The sequence below is a fragment of the Trichomycterus rosablanca genome, chromosome 17 (genome assembly GCF_030014385.1).
Source record: "Trichomycterus rosablanca isolate fTriRos1 chromosome 17, fTriRos1.hap1, whole genome shotgun sequence".
Taxonomy (NCBI): Eukaryota; Metazoa; Chordata; class Actinopteri; order Siluriformes; family Trichomycteridae; genus Trichomycterus; species Trichomycterus rosablanca.
In genome coordinates, this window is record NC_086004.1 from 15322080 (window position 1) to 15346617 (window position 24538).

General features: G+C 38.4%; 1 protein-coding gene across 1 annotated transcript in view; it reads left to right on the plus strand.

Annotated features, from left to right (window-relative positions):
• shc2 (SHC (Src homology 2 domain containing) transforming protein 2) overlaps positions 1-24538 on the plus strand; it is a 42900-nt gene that overhangs the window by 8376 nt on the left and 9986 nt on the right. The window contains exons 3-8 of the mRNA XM_063012760.1: positions 12721-12781; positions 12866-12985; positions 13267-13320; positions 13451-13502; positions 13686-13806; positions 13895-14066. Coding sequence (XP_062868830.1) covers positions 12721-12781; positions 12866-12985; positions 13267-13320; positions 13451-13502; positions 13686-13806; positions 13895-14066 — 580 coding nt within the window. The remainder of the gene's footprint in view (positions 1-12720; positions 12782-12865; positions 12986-13266; positions 13321-13450; positions 13503-13685; positions 13807-13894; positions 14067-24538) is intronic.

A 24538-nucleotide genomic window follows, 5' to 3' on the forward strand; every position in this document is an offset into this window, starting at 1 on the left:
TGTACAACACACTTATTACTCTCACCTGCTGACTCCCAGTGAAAGGAATTATGATGTGGGAAATTAAGAACTGCTAGCAGTTAAGCTTGCAGTCAAAAAATGGAGACACTGGATCAAGGGAGCCAAACATCAATTCCTGGTCAGGAATGGCCATAGGAACTGGGCATAATATTGTGATGCCATGCAGTTAAATCCTTACCAGGCCTGATGGGCTCTGTATTTCTGCCATTTTGATTTTGTTTTATTCTGTCAACTCTCTGTCCAGACTGTCGGAGTCTCCAACCTCGTCTTCTTTTAGTAAGTCAATTGTACAGGGATTCTGAGTGCTGACCCTACACATTACCCTACCCTTAGAAACCCATGTCAAGAAGATCTTACTGTTTTCAACCTGCCTCTCATTATGGGGTTCCCCTGGCTGCAGCAACACCGCCCAAATATATATATATATTTTTTTATTAATGCATTTTCTCCCTTTTTCTCCCAGTTTTAGCGTGTCCAATTTTTTACCCAATTGCATTATGCTTCCTCGCTACGGGTGCTGACCCCCGCCCCAATTAAGGAGAGTGAACTGACACACGCCCCCTCCGACACATGAGCAGTAGCCATCTGCATCTTTTCACCTGCACGAGGCGAGTTCGTATGCGATCAGCCCTGTGCACGGAGAGACACACCCTGATCAGCATTATTTCTTTACTCTGTGCAGATGTCATCAATCAGCCAGCAGAGGTCGTAATTGCATCAGTTATGAGGTCCCTATCCGGCTCCCTCCTTGGATGAACAACAGCCAAACATTGTTCATATAGCCGCCCATCCCACTGTTACTTATGTCTCTCTTTTAATGTTCTGAACATATATTTAGTTTCAACCTGTATATGGGTGAAAGACGAATAGGGTGTTCCAAGTACCAAAAAAATAAAATGGTTAAATTGGATAATTTTTTTATTTAATATTGTGCACAAAAGTGTCACCTATGTAAATATGTATTTTTTTTTTCAGCATTTTGCTTATTTGATAATTTTAGTGTTGACACAAAACAAGGGCACAAAAATGTCATTCAGTGCAATGACTAATTTATGACAAAATACACACACAAGGAACAATCTTAGCCATTTCAAATTTATAAGTTTAGTATATCTCTTACAAAAGACTTAAAACCTCAGAAGAAACTGTACTTACTCTGTTTTGAATTTTCTGTGCATTGTTTGTACTCTAATGTGTCTTGGGATTTTGTTTATTTGTATACAAGATGTTTTTGCTACACATTCTATTCTATTTGAAACCTAATCAAACTCTGTTTTCTATGAAGCAGGCCTGGATTCTCTTGCATTCACATGAGAAAAGTAAAATAATAATTACTTATTACAGTTATTTTAAGCAAATGTTTTTGTTGCACTGTATGATTTTTATGTTGCACTGAATGACATATTCCAAATTATCCTGTTACATCAGAATATTCATGACTTAATTTGTTTTTAAGTTCTTTATTGATTAAAGTAGCAGTAGTAGAATGAAAATATGCCACACCAGTGGCAAGTATGTGTTATAATATTACTACATCATGAAAAAAGTAAGGCAATCAAAAACATAGATAATGAAGCCATCATAACAACTTGTAAGGCACCAGAACAGTGTGGAAGTGTGGAATTTGTGTCATAACACGTGAAAAAGTTGCTGCAGTAAATCTAAATTCATTCAGCAGTAAAAACCATTTGAAGTCACATTTTATTTCATGAACTGAACAAATGTTTTCCAGTCTTTTGTTGTTAACCTTGAGGTTCTTGCTGTACATGGCTTTGGTTCTGCGATTATGATTTTGACATCAGACTTAAGGTAGTAAATTTCATCAGGTGGATTTGGCCACACAAAGGAATTTCTGTTTCAATTTTGTAGCATGCAGCTAACTTGCACCTCATCTCCTACAGACAGCAGTACCTGCCCAACGAATGGCAGGTCATCGTACTTGACAATAACAAAATCTCAGGGACCACTTCATCAAAAACATAATTATTAATATTCATTGTAATTACTGCTCTTATTAAGGAAGACTAGAATGGAAAAAAGTGGTTTTAATATTTAAAAATAATTTTAAAACATTAAAAAGTCAGTATAACAATGTCATTGTCAATTTAGTGCAACAGCGAAATTCTGTTGCACTGAATGACTTGTTGTACTGTGACATAAATTTTACTTTAGCACATTTTACAGTTATCCCAGTGGTTAGCAAAAGCTAACATTGACCTTAGCTCAAAGACATTTCTACACATATTCACATTTAAATGTTAATAACCTTGTTTGTTTACAAGATTAACCGTAATATTACGTTTTCTGTGTTGTACTGAATGACACTCAGTTTTGTTCTTTAATGTACTGTCAGTAAAAAGACATTTTTATCAAATAATGTTAAAATGCATTGACCTTGTGTGTGTGCTGAAGGGTCCCCAGGTGTCTTCTTTTGTTGTTATAATTGGTCACATGACTGCAGTAGCTTGATTGCATATTAAAATAAGGCTTTTTATTAACGTTGTACTGAATGACAACTGAAGATTGGGAAAATGGGGACTGAAAGTATCCTGAATATTATTAATATTAAAAAACACATCTGATTGAATATTATTTAATGTCACACATGACATTTGTACAATTATGCCAAAGCAGTAAATTTTAAGTTTTACTTAAGATTAATTAGTTTTTTCTTAATGTTTTATTACTTAAAGAGGTAGGGGGACCGTTGCACTGAATGACATTTTGGGGATTTCAAGGGTTATTTTTTTCAAAAATCATACATTTTCCGTAAAAATTACTTTAGGTTTCAGTAAAGATGTACAAATGGAGTAGATTGAAGGTATATCCACTTATATTAATATAATTGTATATTATTTATCAAGTGGGGACACTAAAAAGTTACGTCTCGTCTTTGACCCATATATGTAAAAAGTAGAGTGTTCAAGGTTTCTGTGGGTGTGTTTGTAGGACAATCGTCAAGTTTTTTAATTGTTTTTTGCAACATTTTTTTTTTCTTCTGCCTGTGAGAGCGCTGACAACTGGTTTTGGTCTTTACACAGACCTTGCGAACAAGCCCATGTTCATCATGCACTGTCTAGATGACCCTCCTTATTATCCTTGAGTTTCTTGGTGCTAATTTGTCCACAACCAACAGTGTTCCCAGAAAGAAAGTTATGGGGTCATTTCAACCACTTCTGATATTTTTTAAACTCCGGTAAACACTCCATAATCAGCGTTCTCAAGAGGTTGGGCATATACTGGACCTGCCTCAATATTGGCTGTGCATAAGACCATGTTTTTAGAAAAGCCCTTGGGACATAGATGGAGTTTTTTACAGCAACAAAAGATAATTGTGAGTACGTGCTTTCACAGTGTCTGATGGAGTAGTCAGTAGTTAAATATGTAGAATTGCTTTTAATTATATTTAATTAGTTGCTGCATTGCATTAACGTTCTTCTTGAGAAAACTGTCTTTACCTGAGGCTCTGCTCTTTTAAGTTATCCAGTTTCTCTGGTCTAGTTGTTAATAAAAATGTTCCTGATAAAAAGATGAACAGTCAAGAACCATACAAATTTTATGTTTCTTGGGACAATATTTTGCATTATGTGGAATGTACCAAACATTTCATGTCTTCATTTAGGACTTTCACTGCATAGTCTTAGCTACACTATAAAGACAAAATTATTGGGACACCACTTAAGTTTTAAATTCATGTATTTCAGCAATATTAAATACATTATAATAATGTTAAGGTGCAAGGGAATCCATATGACTTATGAACTTGCCTTTTTTTGCTTTTACTTGCACTGGAATAATGGCAATTATAGTCTCTTTTTCCAGCCTGAGAGGCAAAATATTTACTTTCTATGGCCACTAAAATGCTGATTACTGCATGCTTCTCACCACCTTTTTTGGGCTTTTTCCACAGCTACAACTTTATTTTTTGGTTTTGGAAGCTTAATGCTAGGTCAGCATTATTTTCACTATCTTTATTACAGTAGAGGTAAATATCTATTTACTTCCTGTTGTTTCAGACATGAGTCTGTCAGGGATTTTGACTGTCCTTGGGACCATCACCTTAAAAATCCCCAAAAACAGTGTGCAGCGCTACAATGCTACCTTAGCTTGTTTGTTAACAAAGGCCCCAATGTCCTTATATCTTGTATTGTGCTTCTGTTTTTTTTCTGAATAGCACAGGCTTTGTTCCGAATAATTGCACACATATTGACGGCATGGCTAATTTCTTGTCTATGTATGCTACAGAAATCTTGTATTTATCCACACAATGTTTTTTCAGCAGTCGCTTTGCCTTATTATCCTGGGGGGTACTCCAGAAAGTGGGTTTAACAAACTTCAAACTTAACCCTGAACTCCGAGTTGACTTATCTCACCGTGTCATAACCGGAGTTTTCTGTTCCAGAAAAGCGGTTCAGGGTTAGATTACTCAACTCTGAGTAGATTGAACCCAGCAGAAGTGCGTTCACGGTTAACTCTAAACAGGCATTCTCAATGGAGTGGCGATAAATGGATTCATCATGGATGTGAATGAAAGAAAAAGTAGTCTGTAATATTTTACACCAATAGAACTGTTTATTTTAATGTTTGCATTTGCAGATCATGAAAATGTTTTAAATGTAAAAGTAATACAGCATCGTCCGTAAAAAAGATGTCACATATGGCAAAAAAAAAGTTAGTTAAATGTGAGTTAATGCGTGAGTTTAAATTCAATAAAAAAAACTTGTTGAAACATAATTCAACATTTAGCAGAAGGATAGGGCAAAATGTTTAATATGTCAGTTTGTCACGATTTTACACGTTTTTTCCCTTTCATTTACTCAATCTAGGTGTAATCCAAGTGGAATCAGATGCACATAGCAGCAGATAAAAAATAAAATACAAAAACTGTATTCAAGGCATGTTTATTACATGTAAATCATTAGTTTGTAGTGCATAAACTGTGGAATATTAAGAACTGCATTGGTACAGTCTGAACACTTTTCATTGCCATCTCTCCAGTGATTGGTGGTGTGGTTTTCAGCCTCCTGCAATTGTTAGTGATCTAAATGTCCCTAGATCCTGATGAGTATAAATAATGTTCTTTAATCCAAAAAAAAAAAAAAAACACTGTTGAAGGATGATAGAGAAACCATCTCCTCTGCCTCAAGGTGGGATGATACTGGGAGGCCTATAGAGGTACAGGATATGTTGAACATAGAGCATGGCATTTCATTTGATCTACCATGATAATGTGTATGACTGTCCTCTAACAGAATGTGATGGGCAGTCCTGAATCAGATGAGGGACCATCCACATCCAAAGCTCAGCTTAGAACAGTAAAAATGTCTTACCAAATATCTGAAATAAACACAAAAAGCTATGTTTGATCATAACATGCTATTTTTGCCTCTTTCTTTCAAGTTGGGTGTAAATGATCTATACAAGGTCCATCTGGAGAAACAAATTGCAAAGTGTGATCCTCAGGTGGAGCATATAAAACAGACAAGGCTAGAAATTTAGTTGCTTGAATTTAAGAAGGGTGTGTAAATATAAATGTTCTTACTAAAGAATAAGGACAAGAAAATTAACTCGTTGCACTGTTTTATTTTCAGTGATCATGCACAGAGCCTGACCATTTGGCTTCAATATTTGTAATGTGGGTAGCATCACATAAGATCTTGATGGAGAACAGTAAGTTGCAGAATGTGTATTAAATGTTACACTGTTTTATTTAAAACATTTGTTTATTTTTTTAAGATAATGGTCACTACCTGTACGTGGAGGGATATTCTGTCTGCTGTTCACCTAATCCTTTTCATTTTCTGCTGGTGCTTTAATGGGAATGTGGGCTCCATCCATGCAGCCACTAACCTTTGGGAATCCTTAAGATGGTGCAGAGCAATTTTTTTTTTATTACTTTTCAGTTTTTATCTTTATTATTAAAGACAAACCTGCTATTCTGTGGCATTCATCTTTGATGTTTATTACAGACAAACAAGAGTTTCAATGCTAGGCATACTTTTTGGATGGACCAACATACAAAAAAGGGAGAGCAATGCATAAAGTCTGCAAAGAAGTGAGGGCTGATCCACAAAGTGTAATATTGCAAATGTGTAAAAAATAATACTTGAATAGACCCATAACAGGGCAGTTGCAACATTCATCGATATGTATTAAAATCATTCTTTGACATAATTTTGCAAAGACGTTCTTGTGTACAGATGGGGTTTTCATTCAATGCTCGGACCTGACACCCATAATGTGGTGGTGCACCATCTTGCTGGAAAAACTCAGGGAACGTGCCAGCTTCAGTGCATAAAGAGGGAAACACATCATCATGTAGCAATTTCAAATATCCAGTGGCCTTGAGGTTTCCATTGATGAAGAATGGCCCCACTGTCTTTGTACCCCATATACCACACCATACCATCAATTTTTGTGTTCCAACAGTCTTGGAGGGATCTATCCAATGTGGGTTAGTGTCAGACCAATAGCGGTGGTTTTGTTTGTTAACTTCACCATTCACATAAAAGTTTGCCTCATCACTGAACAAAATGTTCTGTGTAAACTGAGGGTCCTGTTCCAATTTTTGTTTTGCCCATTCTGCAAATTCAGTGCGCCGATCTGGGTCATCCTCGTTGAGATGCTGCAGCAGCTGGAGTTTGTAAGGGTGCCATTTGTGAGTAGCTAATATCCGCCGAAGGGATGTTCGACTGATGCCACTCTCCAGTGACATGCGGCGAGTGCTACGCTGTGGGCTCTTGCTGAATGAAGCTAGGACAGCCACTGATGTTTCTTCATTAGTGACAGTTTTCATGCGTCCACATTTTGGCAAATCCAACACTGAACCAGTTTCACGAAACTTGGCAAGCAGTTTGCTAACTGTAGCATGGGAGATGGGTGGTCTCGTAGGGTGTCTTGCATTGAAATCTGCTGCAATGACCCGGGTACTGCGTTCACCAGACATCAACACAATTTCTATCCGCTCCTCACGTGTTAACCTCTGCGACATGTCAATGGCTGTAAACAAAGAGAAGCTTGTAAATAGCTCATGAAAGAATAACCCTCTTCCCATTGAAAAAAACTAAAGTTGGATCCAAAATGGCCGACTTCAAAATGGCCGCCATGGTCACCACCCATCTTGAAAAGTTTTCCCCCTCCCATATACTAATGTGCCACAAACAGGAAGTTAATATCACCAACCATTCCCATTTTATTTAGGTGTATCCATATAAATGGCCCACCCTGTATATTAATCCATAACATTCCATTCATAATGTTATAATTAATGCTATAACAAGCCTTTTTATTAATATTGTGATTAATAATGTTGCAACTGCCCCTTGTTGCAACCGTCCCCACTCTCCCCGAATTGACTGACTGATAAAAACGGAAAGGTTCGCAGAGAAATCAATCGGAAAATGACTAATCTGAGTTTAATGACTCGTTTCCGATTAAGATCTCTTCGAATAATTAGCGCGTCGGGGATCCACTGGATCTTGGAGTAAAGAACACGCCGGGTTTGCATGAGAAAGGTGTGTGTAACCCCGGGTTAGGTTGAAGTTAACCTGCCAGCGAGCAGGTTAGCTTCAGAGCGTAAGTTGCTATAGTAACTGACACAGGCTCTCTTTAATCTCGGTTTCTGGAACGGAAAACCTCGAGTTTTCCTTAATTCTGAGTTAACTTACCCGGTTTAATCACTTAACCCGCTTTCTGGAATACCCCCCTGGTCAGAATCCATGTGCAAACAGCTTCACACTAAGTCCCTGGGCTGTCCAAAAAATGTACTGCTCCATAAAGTATAATCTATTGTTGCTGGTCTCAATTTTACTCTTCACACAATGTTCACATACTCTAGTAAAAAGTTAGTAATCCGAATGATATCCTTTGAATATGGGGAGAGTTTTAGATTGTACAAAAAGATTTAGTATTTGTATTGATTTGGATTTAGTATTGTAGAGTATGTGTTGCCTCATCAAGTGACACCAAAATAGCAGTGCATTAATACAAAGTGGCTGCTCTGTTCCAACAAACACACACACACACACACACACTGGACATATGCAGATAATACATACAACTACTACTACTACATTGTACTCTTTATTGCCTATAACGCTTAAATAGCTGTACTCTCTTTTCACAATTAACAGGACAATACTTAAACTTCCAGATCATCTGTTCTTTTGGCTGGCAGCACTCTAAAACAAAACAAAGAAACATGGAAAAGTTAGTTTAACAACACAGTATCTATATTTTAATCTGCATTTTAGGAATATTAAAATGAGCGTAAAATGACTATAAAATTTTAACCTTCAATCTGGGAGAAAATGTGTCAAAAAAGCTCAAAATGCATTAGTTAAGTTTGTGATGGGAAGAGGTATTCCATACATTCAAGCTAAACTTGAAATGACACTAATACATAACCGAATGTGATTTTCTTGATATATATGCACTGCCAAATCTTCGCATTAAATGAAAATATAATTATCAACATTAATATAATTAATTTGAGGATTAAAATAAAGCAATACAATACACTTTGGTTTGTGTGAAGATATGTTAGCGCATTTTTTTAGCTCAAATATTCTGTTTCCGATGTTCCTCTCATGCTAGCATGTAGCCTAAATAAAGCAAATAAAGCCACGCTATTTGATTTGTTTTTTAGTGTCAGCTGTTCCACATTCCTTCTGAAAACCAAGATACCTTAAGATAATTTATTTTAAACAAATTCGTTAGGTAAAGTACAACACAGACTGAAATTAGACTGGAGTAGGGTTAATAGAAAGTGATAACGCCCCATCAGACACACAATCAGGAAAAAAATGTTCGTCGACTTAGTTTAACAAAGGTTCCACTTCGCAAAAGACACTCAAGAAAGACAGGTTTTACAGCCTTAAATGCAGAAGTAAAAGTAATTTGCCAAACTGGTGAAATGTCTGACAAGTTAAAATGTTGTTTACTAAAGTTAAAACTGTCCAATGCGGCATAAGTGTGCCGCTCAGAGAAGCACAGCATCAAGTTAAGCGGCACAGCCACGCTCCATAGGAAACAATGCCATAGCTGGCACAAAAGCAGTTTTGCCACTTCTCATGTAAATGTGCCCACAGATGATGTCATGGTTTGTGCTGAAAAAACTAGCATTCTTTGTTTCCATCTTTTTTCATTCCCTGAAGCCTTTTCTGGTTGAAATAAGCTAAGCTGGTTTATAATCAAGTTTGTAAACAGGAATGAAGCCCGTTCCACTTCTGTGAAAAAAAGCAGTTTCAGATTCACCACCAGGATGCTGCGCTTATTGTGGTTGTGGACTTTAACAGCGCCAACACATCACCTGCCCCACTAGGACACTGAATCACTGCTACACACAGTTCAAGAACAGTTATAAGGCACAATCTCACACACCGTTCAGAAAGTCCTCATGCTGAAATGGTTCAGAGGGAGGTCGTACAGTGGACGGACCACAGGATGCCCTACAGGATGCCCTACAGGATGCTCTGGATCAGAGCCGTAGATAGAGAGAGTTGCGACACTCCTTGATCTCGCCGCTACGCGGTCACGTGGTTCATGTAACCCTCAATAGTTCCAAACAAACCCGGCGCTGTCATGTTCTCATATGGGACAGGCAGCAGTAAATGAAATATTAAACGGCAAATAATAAACATTTGTACAATTTCTGGGTATTTTCAACTGCGTTTACATTTACTGCATCTGCTTTAATGTCAATTTGGTATATAAAGTGGAAGATTGATGTTTATAATGATTTGTTAATAGGTCGTTCTTGTTAACACACAGTACATTATATTAGCATACATTACATAATGCGATATTATTAAGTAGTAGAGACAATATACAGTATAGACATTAAAGTTTTTTATGTTTTGTTTTTTGCATAAACTAATCTCCCTTCACTTTCCTGAGGATTCATAATAATAATCATTTTGGCTAAACACTAAGTCATGTGCTGGATTCATAAGGTTTACCTGCACTGAATGAACAGATTGATAAACACATTACCGTACCAAAAACATTATAGTGCAGGTACATGAAAAAGCATTCATTCATCTCTTATTTCATGAGTGATTAATAATTGATTCCTACATGTAATACATTAATGAATTCATTATGAATATGCACTAGTTCATTTTGTCTAATGTAAGTGGTGGACAAGGTACACAAACCATGTAGTTGAGTTAAAGTAGAGATATCCAAGGTAACATATTACTCCAGTAAAAGTAGTAGTAAAAGTAAAAATACTCTTTACCTCCACTAAAGTACTAAACTAAATTTACCTTCAAATGTACTTAAGTATGAAAGTAAAAGTATAATGATTTATTGTGATTCTAATGTTTTATGATCATTTCTGTAACAAGACTCTTGATTAATCAACTCATTTTAGGTGAAAAGACTCGTGTGTCATTAATTAAGCTTAACTGACTAAGCTAAATTGGGTTATACCTATTAATTAAAATAAACATGTAACATTTAGTGCTGAGCAAATGCTAAACAATAACAGTATTAAGTATATTAATGACATTAAATTCATAATTTTTTTAAAACAAAGCAACATACAGCTAAAAATGTTTGATAAGTAGTGGAAATGAATGGGGCTCTATGGGTTGTTTGGAACTATACAGAGCTCCACAACCCGGAAGCTGTGCAGAAAAAATGTCCCGCCCCCTTTCCAACGGTTCCCTATGGGAGTGTCGCCACTCTGTTCTCTCTACCGCTCTGCTCTGGATGATGCAGACTGGGACATGTTCAGCTCTGCTGATGACATACTAATTAAAACATTTTCCAACCATAAACCGTGGGTGGATAAAACAATCCACGATGCTCTGAAGTCTTGCACAATGCAAACAATCACGGATTATAAAAGCCCACCCTCCAGACAGGTGAGTGCGGATGTGTCTCTGGCGAACAAATTAAACATATTAAAAATTAAACATATTTTGAGGCTGCAGCCAGTAGTGCTAATGCACAGTAGCCCTAACTTCAGTCGTGATGAAGTACATTGAAAGGCTTATCAGAGACTTCATGACCGCCTCACTTCTAGACCCTTTACTATTTGCATACTGCTATAATCGCTCTACCTGAAGGAGTTTAGACACCTGGAGGACAGGTGACAGCATAACAATCTTCTACTCAACGTCAGTAATACAAAGGAGCTAATAGTGGACTGAAGCAGGAGAGGGACCATCACCCTGTTTGGATCAATGGGACTGCAGTGGAGAGACTAGATAGTTTCAAGTATTTTGGATTCCACATCTCATTGTATAGGTGCTGACACGGCTTCTTTTCCACACCACCACCCTGGCAAATAAGGCATGTCAGCACCTATACAATCTTAAATGCCTAAGGGACTTCAAACTGCCCTCCATTTAAAAACATTCTCACAGAAAACATTATAACCTGGTTTGGACCAGGCAGAACAGGGAGGCTCTCCAGAGGGTGGTGCATTCAGCTGACCGCATCATCTGGACAGAGCTCCATGACCTGCAGTCCATCTAAACCAAAAGTCCAAGGTCAGGAAGATGGTGAAGGACCCCAGCTATCCCAATAATTGACTCTTATCTCTGTTGCGGTCAAAACAATTTTTTCGCTCCTTAAAGGCCAAGACATGCTGGCTTTTAAACGTTGTATAAATCCAGCCACATGACAAAATGTGGCTGACTAGAAAAAAGGGCAAAGAAATCCATTCGCACAGAAACTCATTTATTTACTGATTCATTCATTCATTGCCTGTTTTACCGCCGCTTTATCCTATTTAGGGTTGCAGTGGATCAGATTCATTGGGCAAAAACAGAAACTCAAACTCAAATAGATTTAAGAAAGTGCAACACCTGTAACAAGCATAAAATATACAAGACTGACACACCACTTACTAGACACCACTCGCAACCAGGTGGGGTCTCTTGTGACAGTCGAACACAGGAAATGCTGCCTCCATCTCTGGAGGTGGTTCAAGTATGGTTCTTTTCTAATGGCTACTCTCTATGTGAGTAAGGCTGTGGGCAGTGGTATTGTGGGCAGTAGTAGCTAAATAGTTAACATACTGGCCTAGTAGTTTGAAGGTTGCTGGTTGAAGCCCCACCACTGACAAGAGGCTATTCTTGGGCCCCTGAGAGGCCCTTAACCCTAAGATGCTTGGATTGTATTCATTTACAACTGTAAGTTGCTTTGAAAAAAGAAACTCAATGTAAATGTAACTTGTATTTGTAGACGCAACAACAAACTGTTTACTGCTGCAAATACCAAACCATTTTTTGGTTATGTAACATATATGGTTATACTTAATACAGAAGCATGTTGGCTTTTAATGCAGTGCCATCAGAGAAATTGCATTCAGTATTGGCTTTCGGGCTAACCTTTATTATAAATTACTGATTTTTGAGTTATTGAGAAATGTAGCTCTTAAGTTGTTAGAGTATTTACCTACGGAGTTTTTTACAAAGTGGTCAACCTCAACCCACCTTTGTTAATGCTGCTTTTATATTCCATCATGATCATGATCATGACACAAAATTTCTTAGTCCTATACTGCCACCTGTGCCAACCTTGTTGGAATGTGTTGCAGGCATCAAATTAGGGATTAGCATAAATGTACAAAAAAATAAAGTTGGTTGATTAGGTTAAATATTATTATTTAAAAAATTGCCAAGATGGACATACTATACTAAACCAAAATATATTGTTTTAGTAAGCAAGTTTTTTTGTGTTCAGGGAGGCCATCAATAGGCTGTGTGAAGCTGTTCCAGGTGGAAAGGTTGCCTGGAAGAAGAAGGTGAGCACCAAAGAGTTTACCTGTTTTTAATTTAACATTTCTTTGAAGTTACAATGATGGAAAGCTGATTTTGTTATATTTTAGGCTGCCAACAAGGCCCTTCAGGCTATCATGGGAAGGTGTAACTTACGTTTTGCTGGCATGAGCATTGCTGTTAACATCTCAATAGAAGGCCTAAGTTTGCTTGTCCCTACCACAAGACAGGTTAGAGTTTCTGCCATCTTTTCTTAAGCCTGAACCTCACATACCAGCTATGTATGTGAACCTCACAAAAAGGTTTTAGGGTAGTATAGTAAGGTATAGTATAAATTGGTAGTACTGTTTATATAAAATTAGCTGAAGAAAATATGACAAAACAATTTACCTTCAGAAAGCTTAAGTAAAATATTAGTCTAACTTGGAAATGTTAACAGTGTATAGATTGAGAATTGTTGAATATTTAGATTAGAAGGCATTTCCTGTTTTTATCTTTGTCATTCTTACAGATGATAGCACATCATCCTATGCAGTCTATCTCATTTGCTTCTGGAGGAGACATGGTGAGGTCATACTGGTCTGAGAGCTTTAGTCACTGACTGTTTTCATCTGTTAAGAAAACATTTTTTTCTGATTGTTTCTTTAAATAATTCATTGTATATAACTTTGTATGACTTTCATTTTGTTTTATAGGATACACCTGATTATGTTGCATATGTGGCCAAAGATCCAGTAAATCAAAGAGGTTGTTGTTGTTGTTATGTATTGTTTCATCTACTATATTGGTTTGACTTTGTCACTTTCTTAACAATATTTCCATTTCATTGTATATACCTGCTACTTGTTCCCTTTCCCATTCATATGTTTAAGGAAGTCCCAGGCCAATTTTCCGTTACATTTATAGCCTGTCTGATTCTTGTGTCTGTAGCCTGTCATATTTTGGAGTGCTGTGAGAACCTTGCACAAACTGTAATCAATACCATTGGTCAAGCCTTTGAGCTGCAATTTAAACAGTACTTGCATAGCCCACCCAATGCCAGTCTGGACAGGTGAGTGATAATTATTAAGTTAGTCATTAGCTAATAATAAAAATTGCAGAAAGCAAAATCCAATCATTCAGTGTTAAAATTGTGTTAGGAATATGAAGACAGAAGAAACAACATGGGATGACGAGGTTTTGGAGCATGATTATTACAACAGCATCCCAGGGAAAGAGCCTCCACTCGGGGGAGTAGTGGACTCAAGACTAAAACCACCTGCAGGATTGCTTGGACAAATTCATAGCCTGCCAATAAGTAAAACCTTTCAGGTAAATTGCTTTAAGTTTCAATTGTGCAAATAAAGCAGTTTTAAGTGACTTTGGGCTATTTACACATTTGAAAATTATTTTTATTATTCTTTTACAATTAAAATAGAATGAGACGAAAAAAAAAGTGAAAAAGACAATTAAATAATTTATAGGAGGTGCCAATGATGCCACAACACTGCCACTACCATCTTGCCATGGAGATATGGAAAGAACTAGAGTATGTGGTGTCTGTTAATCTCATTGATGTTTGCTTAGTGACTATGGAGTCTATGGAGAGCTTAGTAACAAATTGAAATGCAATTACTACAGTGGAAACATGTGAAATGCAATACAGGAATGTCATTACTTTTCCATAGTGGCATGTGATAAAGATGACAATAGCAACTAGAGAGTTGCATTTCCTGAAGAAAATGCGAGTGTGATTGCGGCGCAGCGGGCGGGGTTAGAGTTGAAACGGTGTTGATATCTCAAAATATTTAAAAAACGGGCATGGCAGGTGGGCGGGGCTGCGTATCCCCATGCTGTATCCAAGTCGGGCTGTCATCAGTGGGCCCTGCAATTTAGAGTTGGAACGGCGCTGATATCTCGAAATATTAAAAAAACGGGCGTGGCAGGTGGGCGGGGGTGTGTATGCCCATGCTGTATCCAAATTGGGGTGTCATTAACTGGCTGGACAATTTACAGTTGGAACGGCATTTATATCTCGAAATTTTAAAAAATGAATGGAGGTGAATGGAGCAAATAAATACTGGCATGGTGGGTGGGCGGTTGTGCGGATCCAAAAATTGTATCCATGTCGGGATGTCAGCAATGGGCCGGACGATTTAGAGTTGGAACGGTGTAGATATCTTTGAAAATTGTGGATGAAAAAAGCCTGACAATTTGGCCAAAAAATGCAAAGAAACGGGCGTGGCGCATGAACGGGTGGGCGGATCCTAAAGCTGTCTTCAAGAAGTGGTGTCATTAACGGGCCGGACGATTTAGAGTTGGAACGGCGTCGATATCTCAAACTTTTTCAAAAATGAATGGAAGTCAATGGGACCAAAAAACGGTATAAAAGCGGGCGTGGTGGGTGAACAGGCGGGCGGATCCAAAAGCCTTATACAAGCAATCCATTCCCGAATGGGCCGGATGATTTGGCGCTGGAACGGGGTCGATATTTCGAAAACTGCGGACGAAGAAAGCCGGACAAAAAATGGGTGGAATAATAACTAGAGAGTTGATTGCGGAGCGGCGGGCGGGCGCGCATATCCAAATGCTGTATCTAAGTCGGGAGCGTCATCAACGGGCCGGACGAATTAGAGTCGGAACGGCGTCGATATCCCGAAATGTCAAAAACAGGCGTGGCGGGCGGGTGTGCCTATCCAAACATTTCATCCATGTCCCGGTGTCATCAATGGCCTGGACGATTTAGAGTTGGAACGGCGTCGATATCTCGAAATTGAAAAAAAAAATGGGCGTGGCAGCCGGGCGGGTGTGCCTATCCAAAAATTGCATCCATGTCCCGGTGTCATCAATGGCACGGACGATTTAGAGTTGGAATGGCGTCGATATCTCAAAATTGAAAAAAACAGGCATGGCTTGGCTGCGTATCCCCATACTTTATCCAAGTCAGGTTGTCATCAGTGGGCTAAACAATTTAGAGTTGGAAGGGCGTTGATATCTCGAAATATTAAAAAAACGGGCATGGCAGGCGGGCAGGGCTGTGTATGACCATGCTGTATCCAAGTTGGGATGTCATTAACTGCCTGGATGATTTACAGTTGGAACGGCGTTGATACCTCGAAATATTTAAAAAATGAATGGAAGTGAATGGGACAAAAAAACGGGCGTGACTGGCGAACGGGCGGGTGGATCCAAAAGCTGTAAACAAGCATTGTTGTCATTAACGGACCGGACGATTTAGAGTTGGAATGGTGTCGATATCTAGTGTGATTGCGCAAGGAGAAAGAATAATAATATGACTATCGGATATCAATAGTGTGGTTGCTTGCGCAATCACACTAATGAAAAGCAATACCTCTATTAAATTGTTTTCATGTTGCTTGACCTCTTTACTAAAAAACAATACACACAGATTTGAATGTAAAAAAACAAAATGCTGAATTTGTGTCAGAAGTGAATACGAATCAGCTTCAAATGCAATCAACTCACAGCTGTATTGCGTTTCACTGTGTGCTGCTTCAAATTTCCACTTAGTGACAAAATGAAAAGTAATCACTGTCCAATCACAATCCTCTCAAATTTGGGGCATGGTTAAGAAACCATACAGTAATAACTCGTAACTTAATCCAGAGGAAAACTTTCTTTTCATGACAGAGTAAAAAAGGAAATAAACACTTTACACTTCACAGTTAAGAACAGTTTAGTTACAGACAGTTACGTTTTGGTTACATGTTTTTCAAAGCTAAGTTGCTTTCATACAACATGGGACAGAAGACAGTAACATAGCTAAAGAATGAAGAGCTCCTTACAGTTTGAACTGATAGACACACACCCACTCACTCATTCACACATGCACGCACACAAACATATACTCACACTAACTCACACACATACGTTCACACACACATTTCTCTCAGACGCACACACACTCTGACACACTGTTGCTTATATATCAAAGTAAGTTGCATATTCTTTTCCTTACCTTACATTTACTCAGTAATGTGTACTGGCCAACACCACACTTGTTTTCGATCCCATCACTTCCCCTTTTTATGTCTGAAAATGTGCCCTGTATTTATTGTAGTTCTGATTTGGGGTTGTATGATTGATTGTGTCTGTACAACCCCATTAACCACGCCCCATATTTGGTAGAGGATTGTGACTTGAGAGTGATTAAGTTTCATATTTTCATATTTTTACCAGTTTTTCAATGGCCCAGACAATTTAGAGTTGGAATGGCGTCGATATCTCAAAATTGTAAAAAACGGGCGTGGCAGGCGGACGCGTATCCCCATACTTTATCCAAGTCAGGTTGTCATCAGTTTTTTTGTTTCACATTTTCACCAGTTTTTCACTGGCAGCAAAATGCAATATAGCTGCAAACTGATTTTCAAGTGAAATGCGAGTTGCATTTTAGGTTGATTTGTATTCAATTGAGACACACATTCAGCATTTTTGTTAATTTTTTTTCAGTAAGGAGGTCAAGCACCGTAAAAACACTAAGAGAGATATTACTTTTTATTTTTGTCATCTTTACCATGTCACTATGAAAAAGCAATGACATTCGTGTATTGCATTTTACATTTATCCACTGTAGTAATTGAATTTCGAATTTGTCACTGATTTACCTCCATAACTGACTCAGTAAAACACAGTCTTAAATAATATAAATAGTCTCAAATGTCATTCAACTAATGACATGCGTGAACCTAAATACTTTCTTTTGTGAAACACATGGGATTTTTGTACAGTACTAAGTACAATTGCTAAGAGTGAACATTTCATTTGGTAAACACAGATGGGGATTTGTAAGTACTAATTAAATGTATTGAAAATAATGTTTACCCTGTTGTTAAAAATGATCTGCTTGACATCTGTTAGCCTTCAGTAAATACCAAAAATAGTTTCTGTGCTGAGCGTAGACAAAACGTGTGTTTTACTATATACTGTGTACTCCACTCTTATTGGAGAAAGTAAAAAAATTGATCATTTCAGCATTTTCGGTTTTTGGAATTCTGACAAAGTGACAACACAAGTTAAATAATATATACTACACATAATATAATATACTACCTCACCATTGGGGAGCCCATAATTCAACACTCTAAGCCTATGGTGAATGTCTGTGCAATACAGTGCATTTTAGTGCATTCATATCATGCATGTGCAGTCTGTGAGACTGGCAAAGAGGCTGGCAACACTGTGGCTTATCATGTTAAATTACTTTATTCATTTATATAGGGGAAAGTATACATTTGTAGAAACAGGTATACACAGACACATTTTAGCCTCATTTTACTATGGCTAAAAATATTTATAGTTGAAAGCTTTCTCAGGTTTAAGTGTCCACTGAAACAGACTTGAGCTTTTTCTAAAGAGGTTAGTCAGGGGCTCTGTGATGCTGCTAAAGTTCTTTATGACCTGTCAAAACTCAAAAAGCAGTGGGCCAGTTGGACCAAGGTAGTCCTTGAATACTGTATACTGTCCTTGGACACAACAAATCCTAGAAAAGAGTATCAAAATCACATCCAGGCAGACACACACACACACATCCTAGAACCTACCAATTTGTGTGTTATGCTGCTGCAAACATCAAAAGCCTAATATCAATTGTAGCTCTGAAGTCTGCATAAAGAGCAGCAAAATCCTCTTCACCGGTTGAATGACCACTCCAGAAACTAAGACTGGGCAAACACAGGACCCAATAAACAACCTGCTTTGGAATTACCGAAGCCTTTAGGGTCTACTCTTGCTGGACACACAAGAGATGCCTTCATCTTAAGCTTTACCTTACCTGGGGGAATGTTTTTGGTCTGTTACATGGACTTTGCCTTTTGGCCAGGATGGATGGAAGTGCCTTGCCTTACTGCAGTGCAAACATTGACTCTGTGTGTCACAATGTGGTCTCATTCATGTGGTAAAAAAGTAGATGTTAATGACCTGCATGGGTTCCTTCCCAGCATTGAGCGGGCAGAATGAAGGAACCAAAACAAGGTTAAAAGGTCAGGAAGAGTGAGGGCTGATTGAGCTCTAGCCTGCCAAGTGCCACACTTGCTCTTATAGGTGCTTGTTACAATGGATGGCCAAGTGCTCCAAGAATGATAGCAACCCGACTGGACCTTATCTAAAAAATGGCCATTAAAGTCATTGAGCTTTAACCACTCTCAGCTGCCAGTGTAGGTAACTCAGCAGCAAAACTTGCCATACAGCACAACTCTGCATGAAAATGGGACTCTTCCCAACTTCCCCCAGCTGGGTGGTGAAAAGTTTGGTGGAAATTGGCAGTAAATTGGTTCAGGGAGGAACATAGTTTCAGTAGGTTCTCCCATATTGCTACTGCCCACATAATCACTCTTCCCATTATCAGAAAGATAATGTGTGTCACTGATGAGCACGCTGACCTGGTTTTACACCACCACACAGCCTTAAAGGTGGCTGATTTTCTGTATTGTGATGGTAGTTGTAATGTATATGTATCTGCATATGTACAGTATATACAGTGTATCACAAAAGTGAGTACACCCCTCACATTTCTGCAAATATTTCATTATATCTTTTCATGGGACAACACTATAGACATGAAACTTGGATATAACTTAGAGTAGTCAGTGTACAGCTTGTATAGCAGTGTAGATTTACTGTCTTCTGAAAATAACTCAACACACAGCCATTAATGTCTAAATAGCTGGCAACATAAGTGAGTACACCCCACAGTGAACATGTCCAAATTGTGCCCAAATGTGTCGTTGTCCCTCCCTGGTGTCATGTGTCAAGGTCCCAGGTGTAAATGGGGAGCAGGGCTGTTAAATTTGGTGTTTTGGGTACAATTCTCTCATACTGGCCACTGGATATTCAACATGGCACCTCATGGCAAAGAACTCTCTGAGGATGTGAGAAATAGAATTGTTGCTCTCCACAAAGATGGCCTGGGCTATAAGAAGATTGCTAACACCCTGAAACTGAGCTACAGCATGGTGGCCAAGGTCATACAGCGGTTTTCCAGGACAGGTTCCACTCGGAACAGGCTTCTCCAGGGTCGACCAAAGAAGTTGAGTCCACGTGTTCGGCGTCATATCCAGAGGTTGGCTTTAAAAAATAGACACATGAGTGCTGCCAGCATTGCTGCAGAGGTTGAAGACGTGGGAGGTCAGCCTGTCAGTGCTCAGACCATACGCCGCACACTGCATCAACTCGGTCTGCATGGTCGTCATCCCAGAAGGAAGCTGACGCACAAGAAAGCCCGCAAACAGTTTGCTGAAGACAAGCAGTCCAAGAACATGGATTACTGGAATGCCCTGTGGTCTGACGAGACCAAGATAAACTTGTTTGGCTAAGATGGTGTCCAGCATGTGTGGCGACGCCCTGGTGAGAAGTACCAAGACAACTGTATCTTGCCTATAGTCAAGCATGGTGGTGGTAGCATCATGGTCTTGGGCTGCATGAGTGTTGCTGGCACTGGGGAGCTGCAGTTCATTGAGGGATGTACTGTGACATTCTGAAACAGAGCATGATCCCCTCCCTTCGAAAACTGGGCCTCATGGCAGTTTTCCAACAGGATAACGACCCCAAACACAACCTCCAAGATGACAACTGCCTTGCTGAGGAAGCTGAAGGTAAAGGTGATGGACTAAACCCAATTGAGCACCTGTGGCGCATCCTCAAGTGGAAGGTGGAGGAGTTCAAGGTGTCTAACATCCACCAGCTCCGTGATGTCATCATGGAGGAGTGGAAGAGGATTCCAGTAGCAACCTGTGCAGCTCTGGTGAATTCCATGCCCAGGAGGGTTAAGGCAGTGCTGGATAATAATGGTGGTCACACAAAATATTGACACTTTGGGCACAATTTGGCCATGTTCACTGTGGGGTGTACTCACTTATGTTGCCAGCCATTTAGACATTAATGGCTGTGTGTTGAGTTATTTTCAGAAGACAGTAAATCTACACTGCTATACAAGCTGTACACTGACTACTCTAAGTTATATCCAAGTTTCATGTCTATAGTGTTGTCCCATGAAAAGATATAATGAAATATTTGCAGAAATGTGAGGGGTGTATTCACTTTTGTGATACACTGTATGTATGCTTTACAGTGTATGTAATAGAATGAGAGTTTCTTAGATGCAAGTCTAAGTTGCAAGTTTTATTTTGAAAGCCACACTATCCCTCCTGGACAGTACTACTTTTGCTTAGACAGGTAATTGGGTGTGTGCACGCATGTATATGATGGGGTATAAATAATTTTGCCCAAGCAGGTGTATGTATGTGTAATGTCACTGTGTTTGTGATGAATGGGGATGAATAGGAGGAAGAAGGGATAAAAATGAGAGAAACAGAGGGATGTGGGTCAATACTGGTGTGGATTAGAGCTTGTTGACCTGCTCTTCTTTTTGAACCCAGGCTCTTCTTTTTGAACCTAGGCTGTTCTTGCTCCACCATGCCATCCAATAAACCAATCATGTGCTTTTGAAAATAATGAGTTAAATTACCTTGAGGTTGCCACACATTTAGCATATTAATACATTTTTAAGAACTAATTTCCTAACAAACATGATGCAGATTGTGTCACTTCAATATGCTTTCTTAGCTGCACAAGCCACTTTGCGGTAACTTCACATCAAGTCTTTAATCATTTTTCATCTTTTAACATCTCTGATCATATGTGAAAGGCTAAGTGATGGAAGAAATTGAAACAGTTGTTACAGCATTTCATGTGTTGAAAGGTTAACGGTACTTGGTTTGTGAATGTGCCTGTAGATGACATGTGGTGTTCAGTGCATATGCTAAACTAACAGCAGCTAGCATATATAACTTTAGCTTTAAAACTAATCAGAATTCACAACAGCTATGCTATTTTAGACCCAATTCATTTTTAATTAGAACTAAAAATTTGATGGAGTTGTAGTTTCTTATTTGGGCATACAATTTACCTCACATTTTACAGGTGCTTACAATGACTGATTAGCAAATATTTTGTGCTTAGAAATCATAGGTGAAGGGACACATGAGGTTGCCTAAGAGAAGGAAATGGTGACACATCAGCTAATTTATAGTTTTATGATGACGTGATGTTAATTAGTTCTAAGTATCATCTACTGTGATTCCCTCTGGTGCCAGGAGAAAAAGAATCAAAACACAAGTCCTTTCTTTAATGGATCTGAAGTTTATTAGTTATACATGCAGATACAGTATATAGTGAGGAGAAAAGGGGTATGAGTCACATGAAAAGTCTGCATGGTACAAGAAAAGATAACTAAAAGTTCACGGAGCCCTAGAAACATCCAACTAACAAATTTAAAGTTAAGGTCAGTCAAACATTCAAAAATTACTGGCTTGGTCATATTTTTGTGTGACAATTAAAAACTGGTGCAACATTTCGATGGCAATATGGCTTAATTCAGGTTTTGTGGCCCAAAACTATACAGATGGAATGTGCAGGAGGACAAAATTAGGGCATAAACACAAAACTAAAATGTGCAAATAGACAAATAGTAACAGTGAATTTAAGTAAAATGAATTGTGTAATTATCAAAAAGAAATAACTCATGACTGAGAAATGAAAAATGTAATGTATACATACAGTATACCTAATGAATGTCTATAATTGTGTTAGGCCTTATTTTTATGCCTCTAATAATATTCATAGCATTTTTATATTTACAAAGGGGTATTTCATTCATCACTGTCAGTGTGATAAGATAGGAACCACATAGGAGGGATTATGTATCTTTTTTACTAGCCTAGAGATCAGTTATTGTAACACTTGAGGGGTGTAAATAGATGTTAGAAAGCAAACAAACATTTGGGCATCTAAGTGTTTTTTAGTGTCTACTGTGGCTGTAGAGCTGTTAGGACCGCAGTTCTGGTCACTACAATCACTCTGGTATGCAGACATGTGATGCATCCTTCACCTTCCTTAAAGATTTAAAGATTAAAAGGTTTAAAGATTACACCAAGCCTTCATCCCCTGGAACAAAAGGGTAGGTTGGCTTGTCTGTGGGCACAGGGAAACATTTGTGTTACTGTTGTGTTACTCTGCTTAATTTTTCAATAAACAGACGTTAACTGAGTAAAATTTAGTTTGCTAACAGATTTCAAATTTCAAGTATTTACAATGCTTTTACATTACTTTTGACACAAAAGGAGTGCCCTTAACACTGTCAATGACAATAGGTATACCATATCTGGGTATGATTTCTTTTGCCAGCATGATAACAATCATGTCTGCATTTTCTTTAGGGCACGGGAAAGCTTGCACCTTTTTGGACAGTTTATCCACTATAACCGGCAAATATTTACTCTTACCTATTTGTGACATGTGGATACAGTCTATTTGAAAGGGTTGCTCTGGTGGTAGTAATGAGTCATGTTTGTTTAAAACAGTCGAGTGGTTGTTTCTTGCTCAAGTTATACATGCATCTATTAAAAGTTGGACTGTTTTACTTGTTTCCGTAATGCAAAATTATTAGTATGTTTTTTCACACATCCCCTTTTGTGTCATATGGGAAATTCCATGAAGATGATGCACAGGTAACTGTAGGGCACATTTGGGCAGAACACTACGCCCATCTGGGTCTGTAATTAGGCTGGAGTCATTAATCTGGCATGATTTGGATGCCCAGAAGGAACAGTCGCTGTTTGTGGCCTGTGACTGCAAAAATAAAAAATAAATAAAAGAGAGCAACAGACAGTGTGATAGGAAACTGAAAGTGTTAATGGCTGTGACATTGAGAGAAGCAGGTCCTTCCCTAGCAGCCCACTTAGCCAACTTATCAGCAAATTCATTATGCTTAGCCTGCTCTGAGTTGCTTGGATCATCACCTTTGTTCTTGACAATAGCCAGTTGTCTGGGCAGTGTGCATGCTTGGAGCAGATCTGAAACGAGGGAGGCATTAGAAATTATATGGTAGGGAACAAATAGAGTAACCTCAGTCAAATCTACAAAGTTTTTACTGTGTTCAAACATTGTTGGAGAAAGATCAGATCTGATACTAGAAGATTCATGCATAATTTCTGTTGAAAATCGTGATGTCCCTTAGGTAGAGTGCTGGAGGAATCAAAATTGTTCAAAAGACGGCGCGAAAGCATAGCAGGAAAACTGGCACAAGTAGTATTTTAATAGTTAGGTTACAAAATAGCCTTAATAGCCTGCTGCAGGTACTGCCAATTGTGGCTGCTAGGGGGTTACCCAGCCGACCAGTATCAGACCTGATATTCAAACTCTGAGAGTTCATAATCCCAAATCTGGTGTGCTAGCAGAATATCCTGCTGTGCCACCTGAGCACAAAACTTTTTCCCAGGAAGCTCAGCATGGACCTTTACAACAAATTTGTGCATTAAGAAAATGCCTGGATCTTCTGGACATTTAATAGGCAAAAACTGTATTTAGGAACCTCATAGAAACCACTGTTGATGTCCTCATATTTTATCACAGTAGAAAAAATTGGTCTACTATATAACTTACCAGTGTTATATAATATACAGTATATATGTTATATAATAACACTCAGTTATAATAAAATTAGAAAGGTAATTTATCAAATGAGTGGGCTAGAACTTTCTTTTTGTTTTCAGGGGTTCTACTCTATAGGCAGCCCTACTGGTGTTGGTGGTGGAGAGCTTTTGCATCTCATCAATTGAATGCCAGTTTAGCTATCAGTAAGCCATCCCTAGGGGAACTACTGTCAAGTTTCAACCTGACTAGTATGAGTGAGGTCCATCATAGTCCATTGAGGACTACACTTTCCATGTGCTCATTAAAGTTAGTTATTACAGTACACAATCAGATTTATCTGGGCTAATAAATAATAC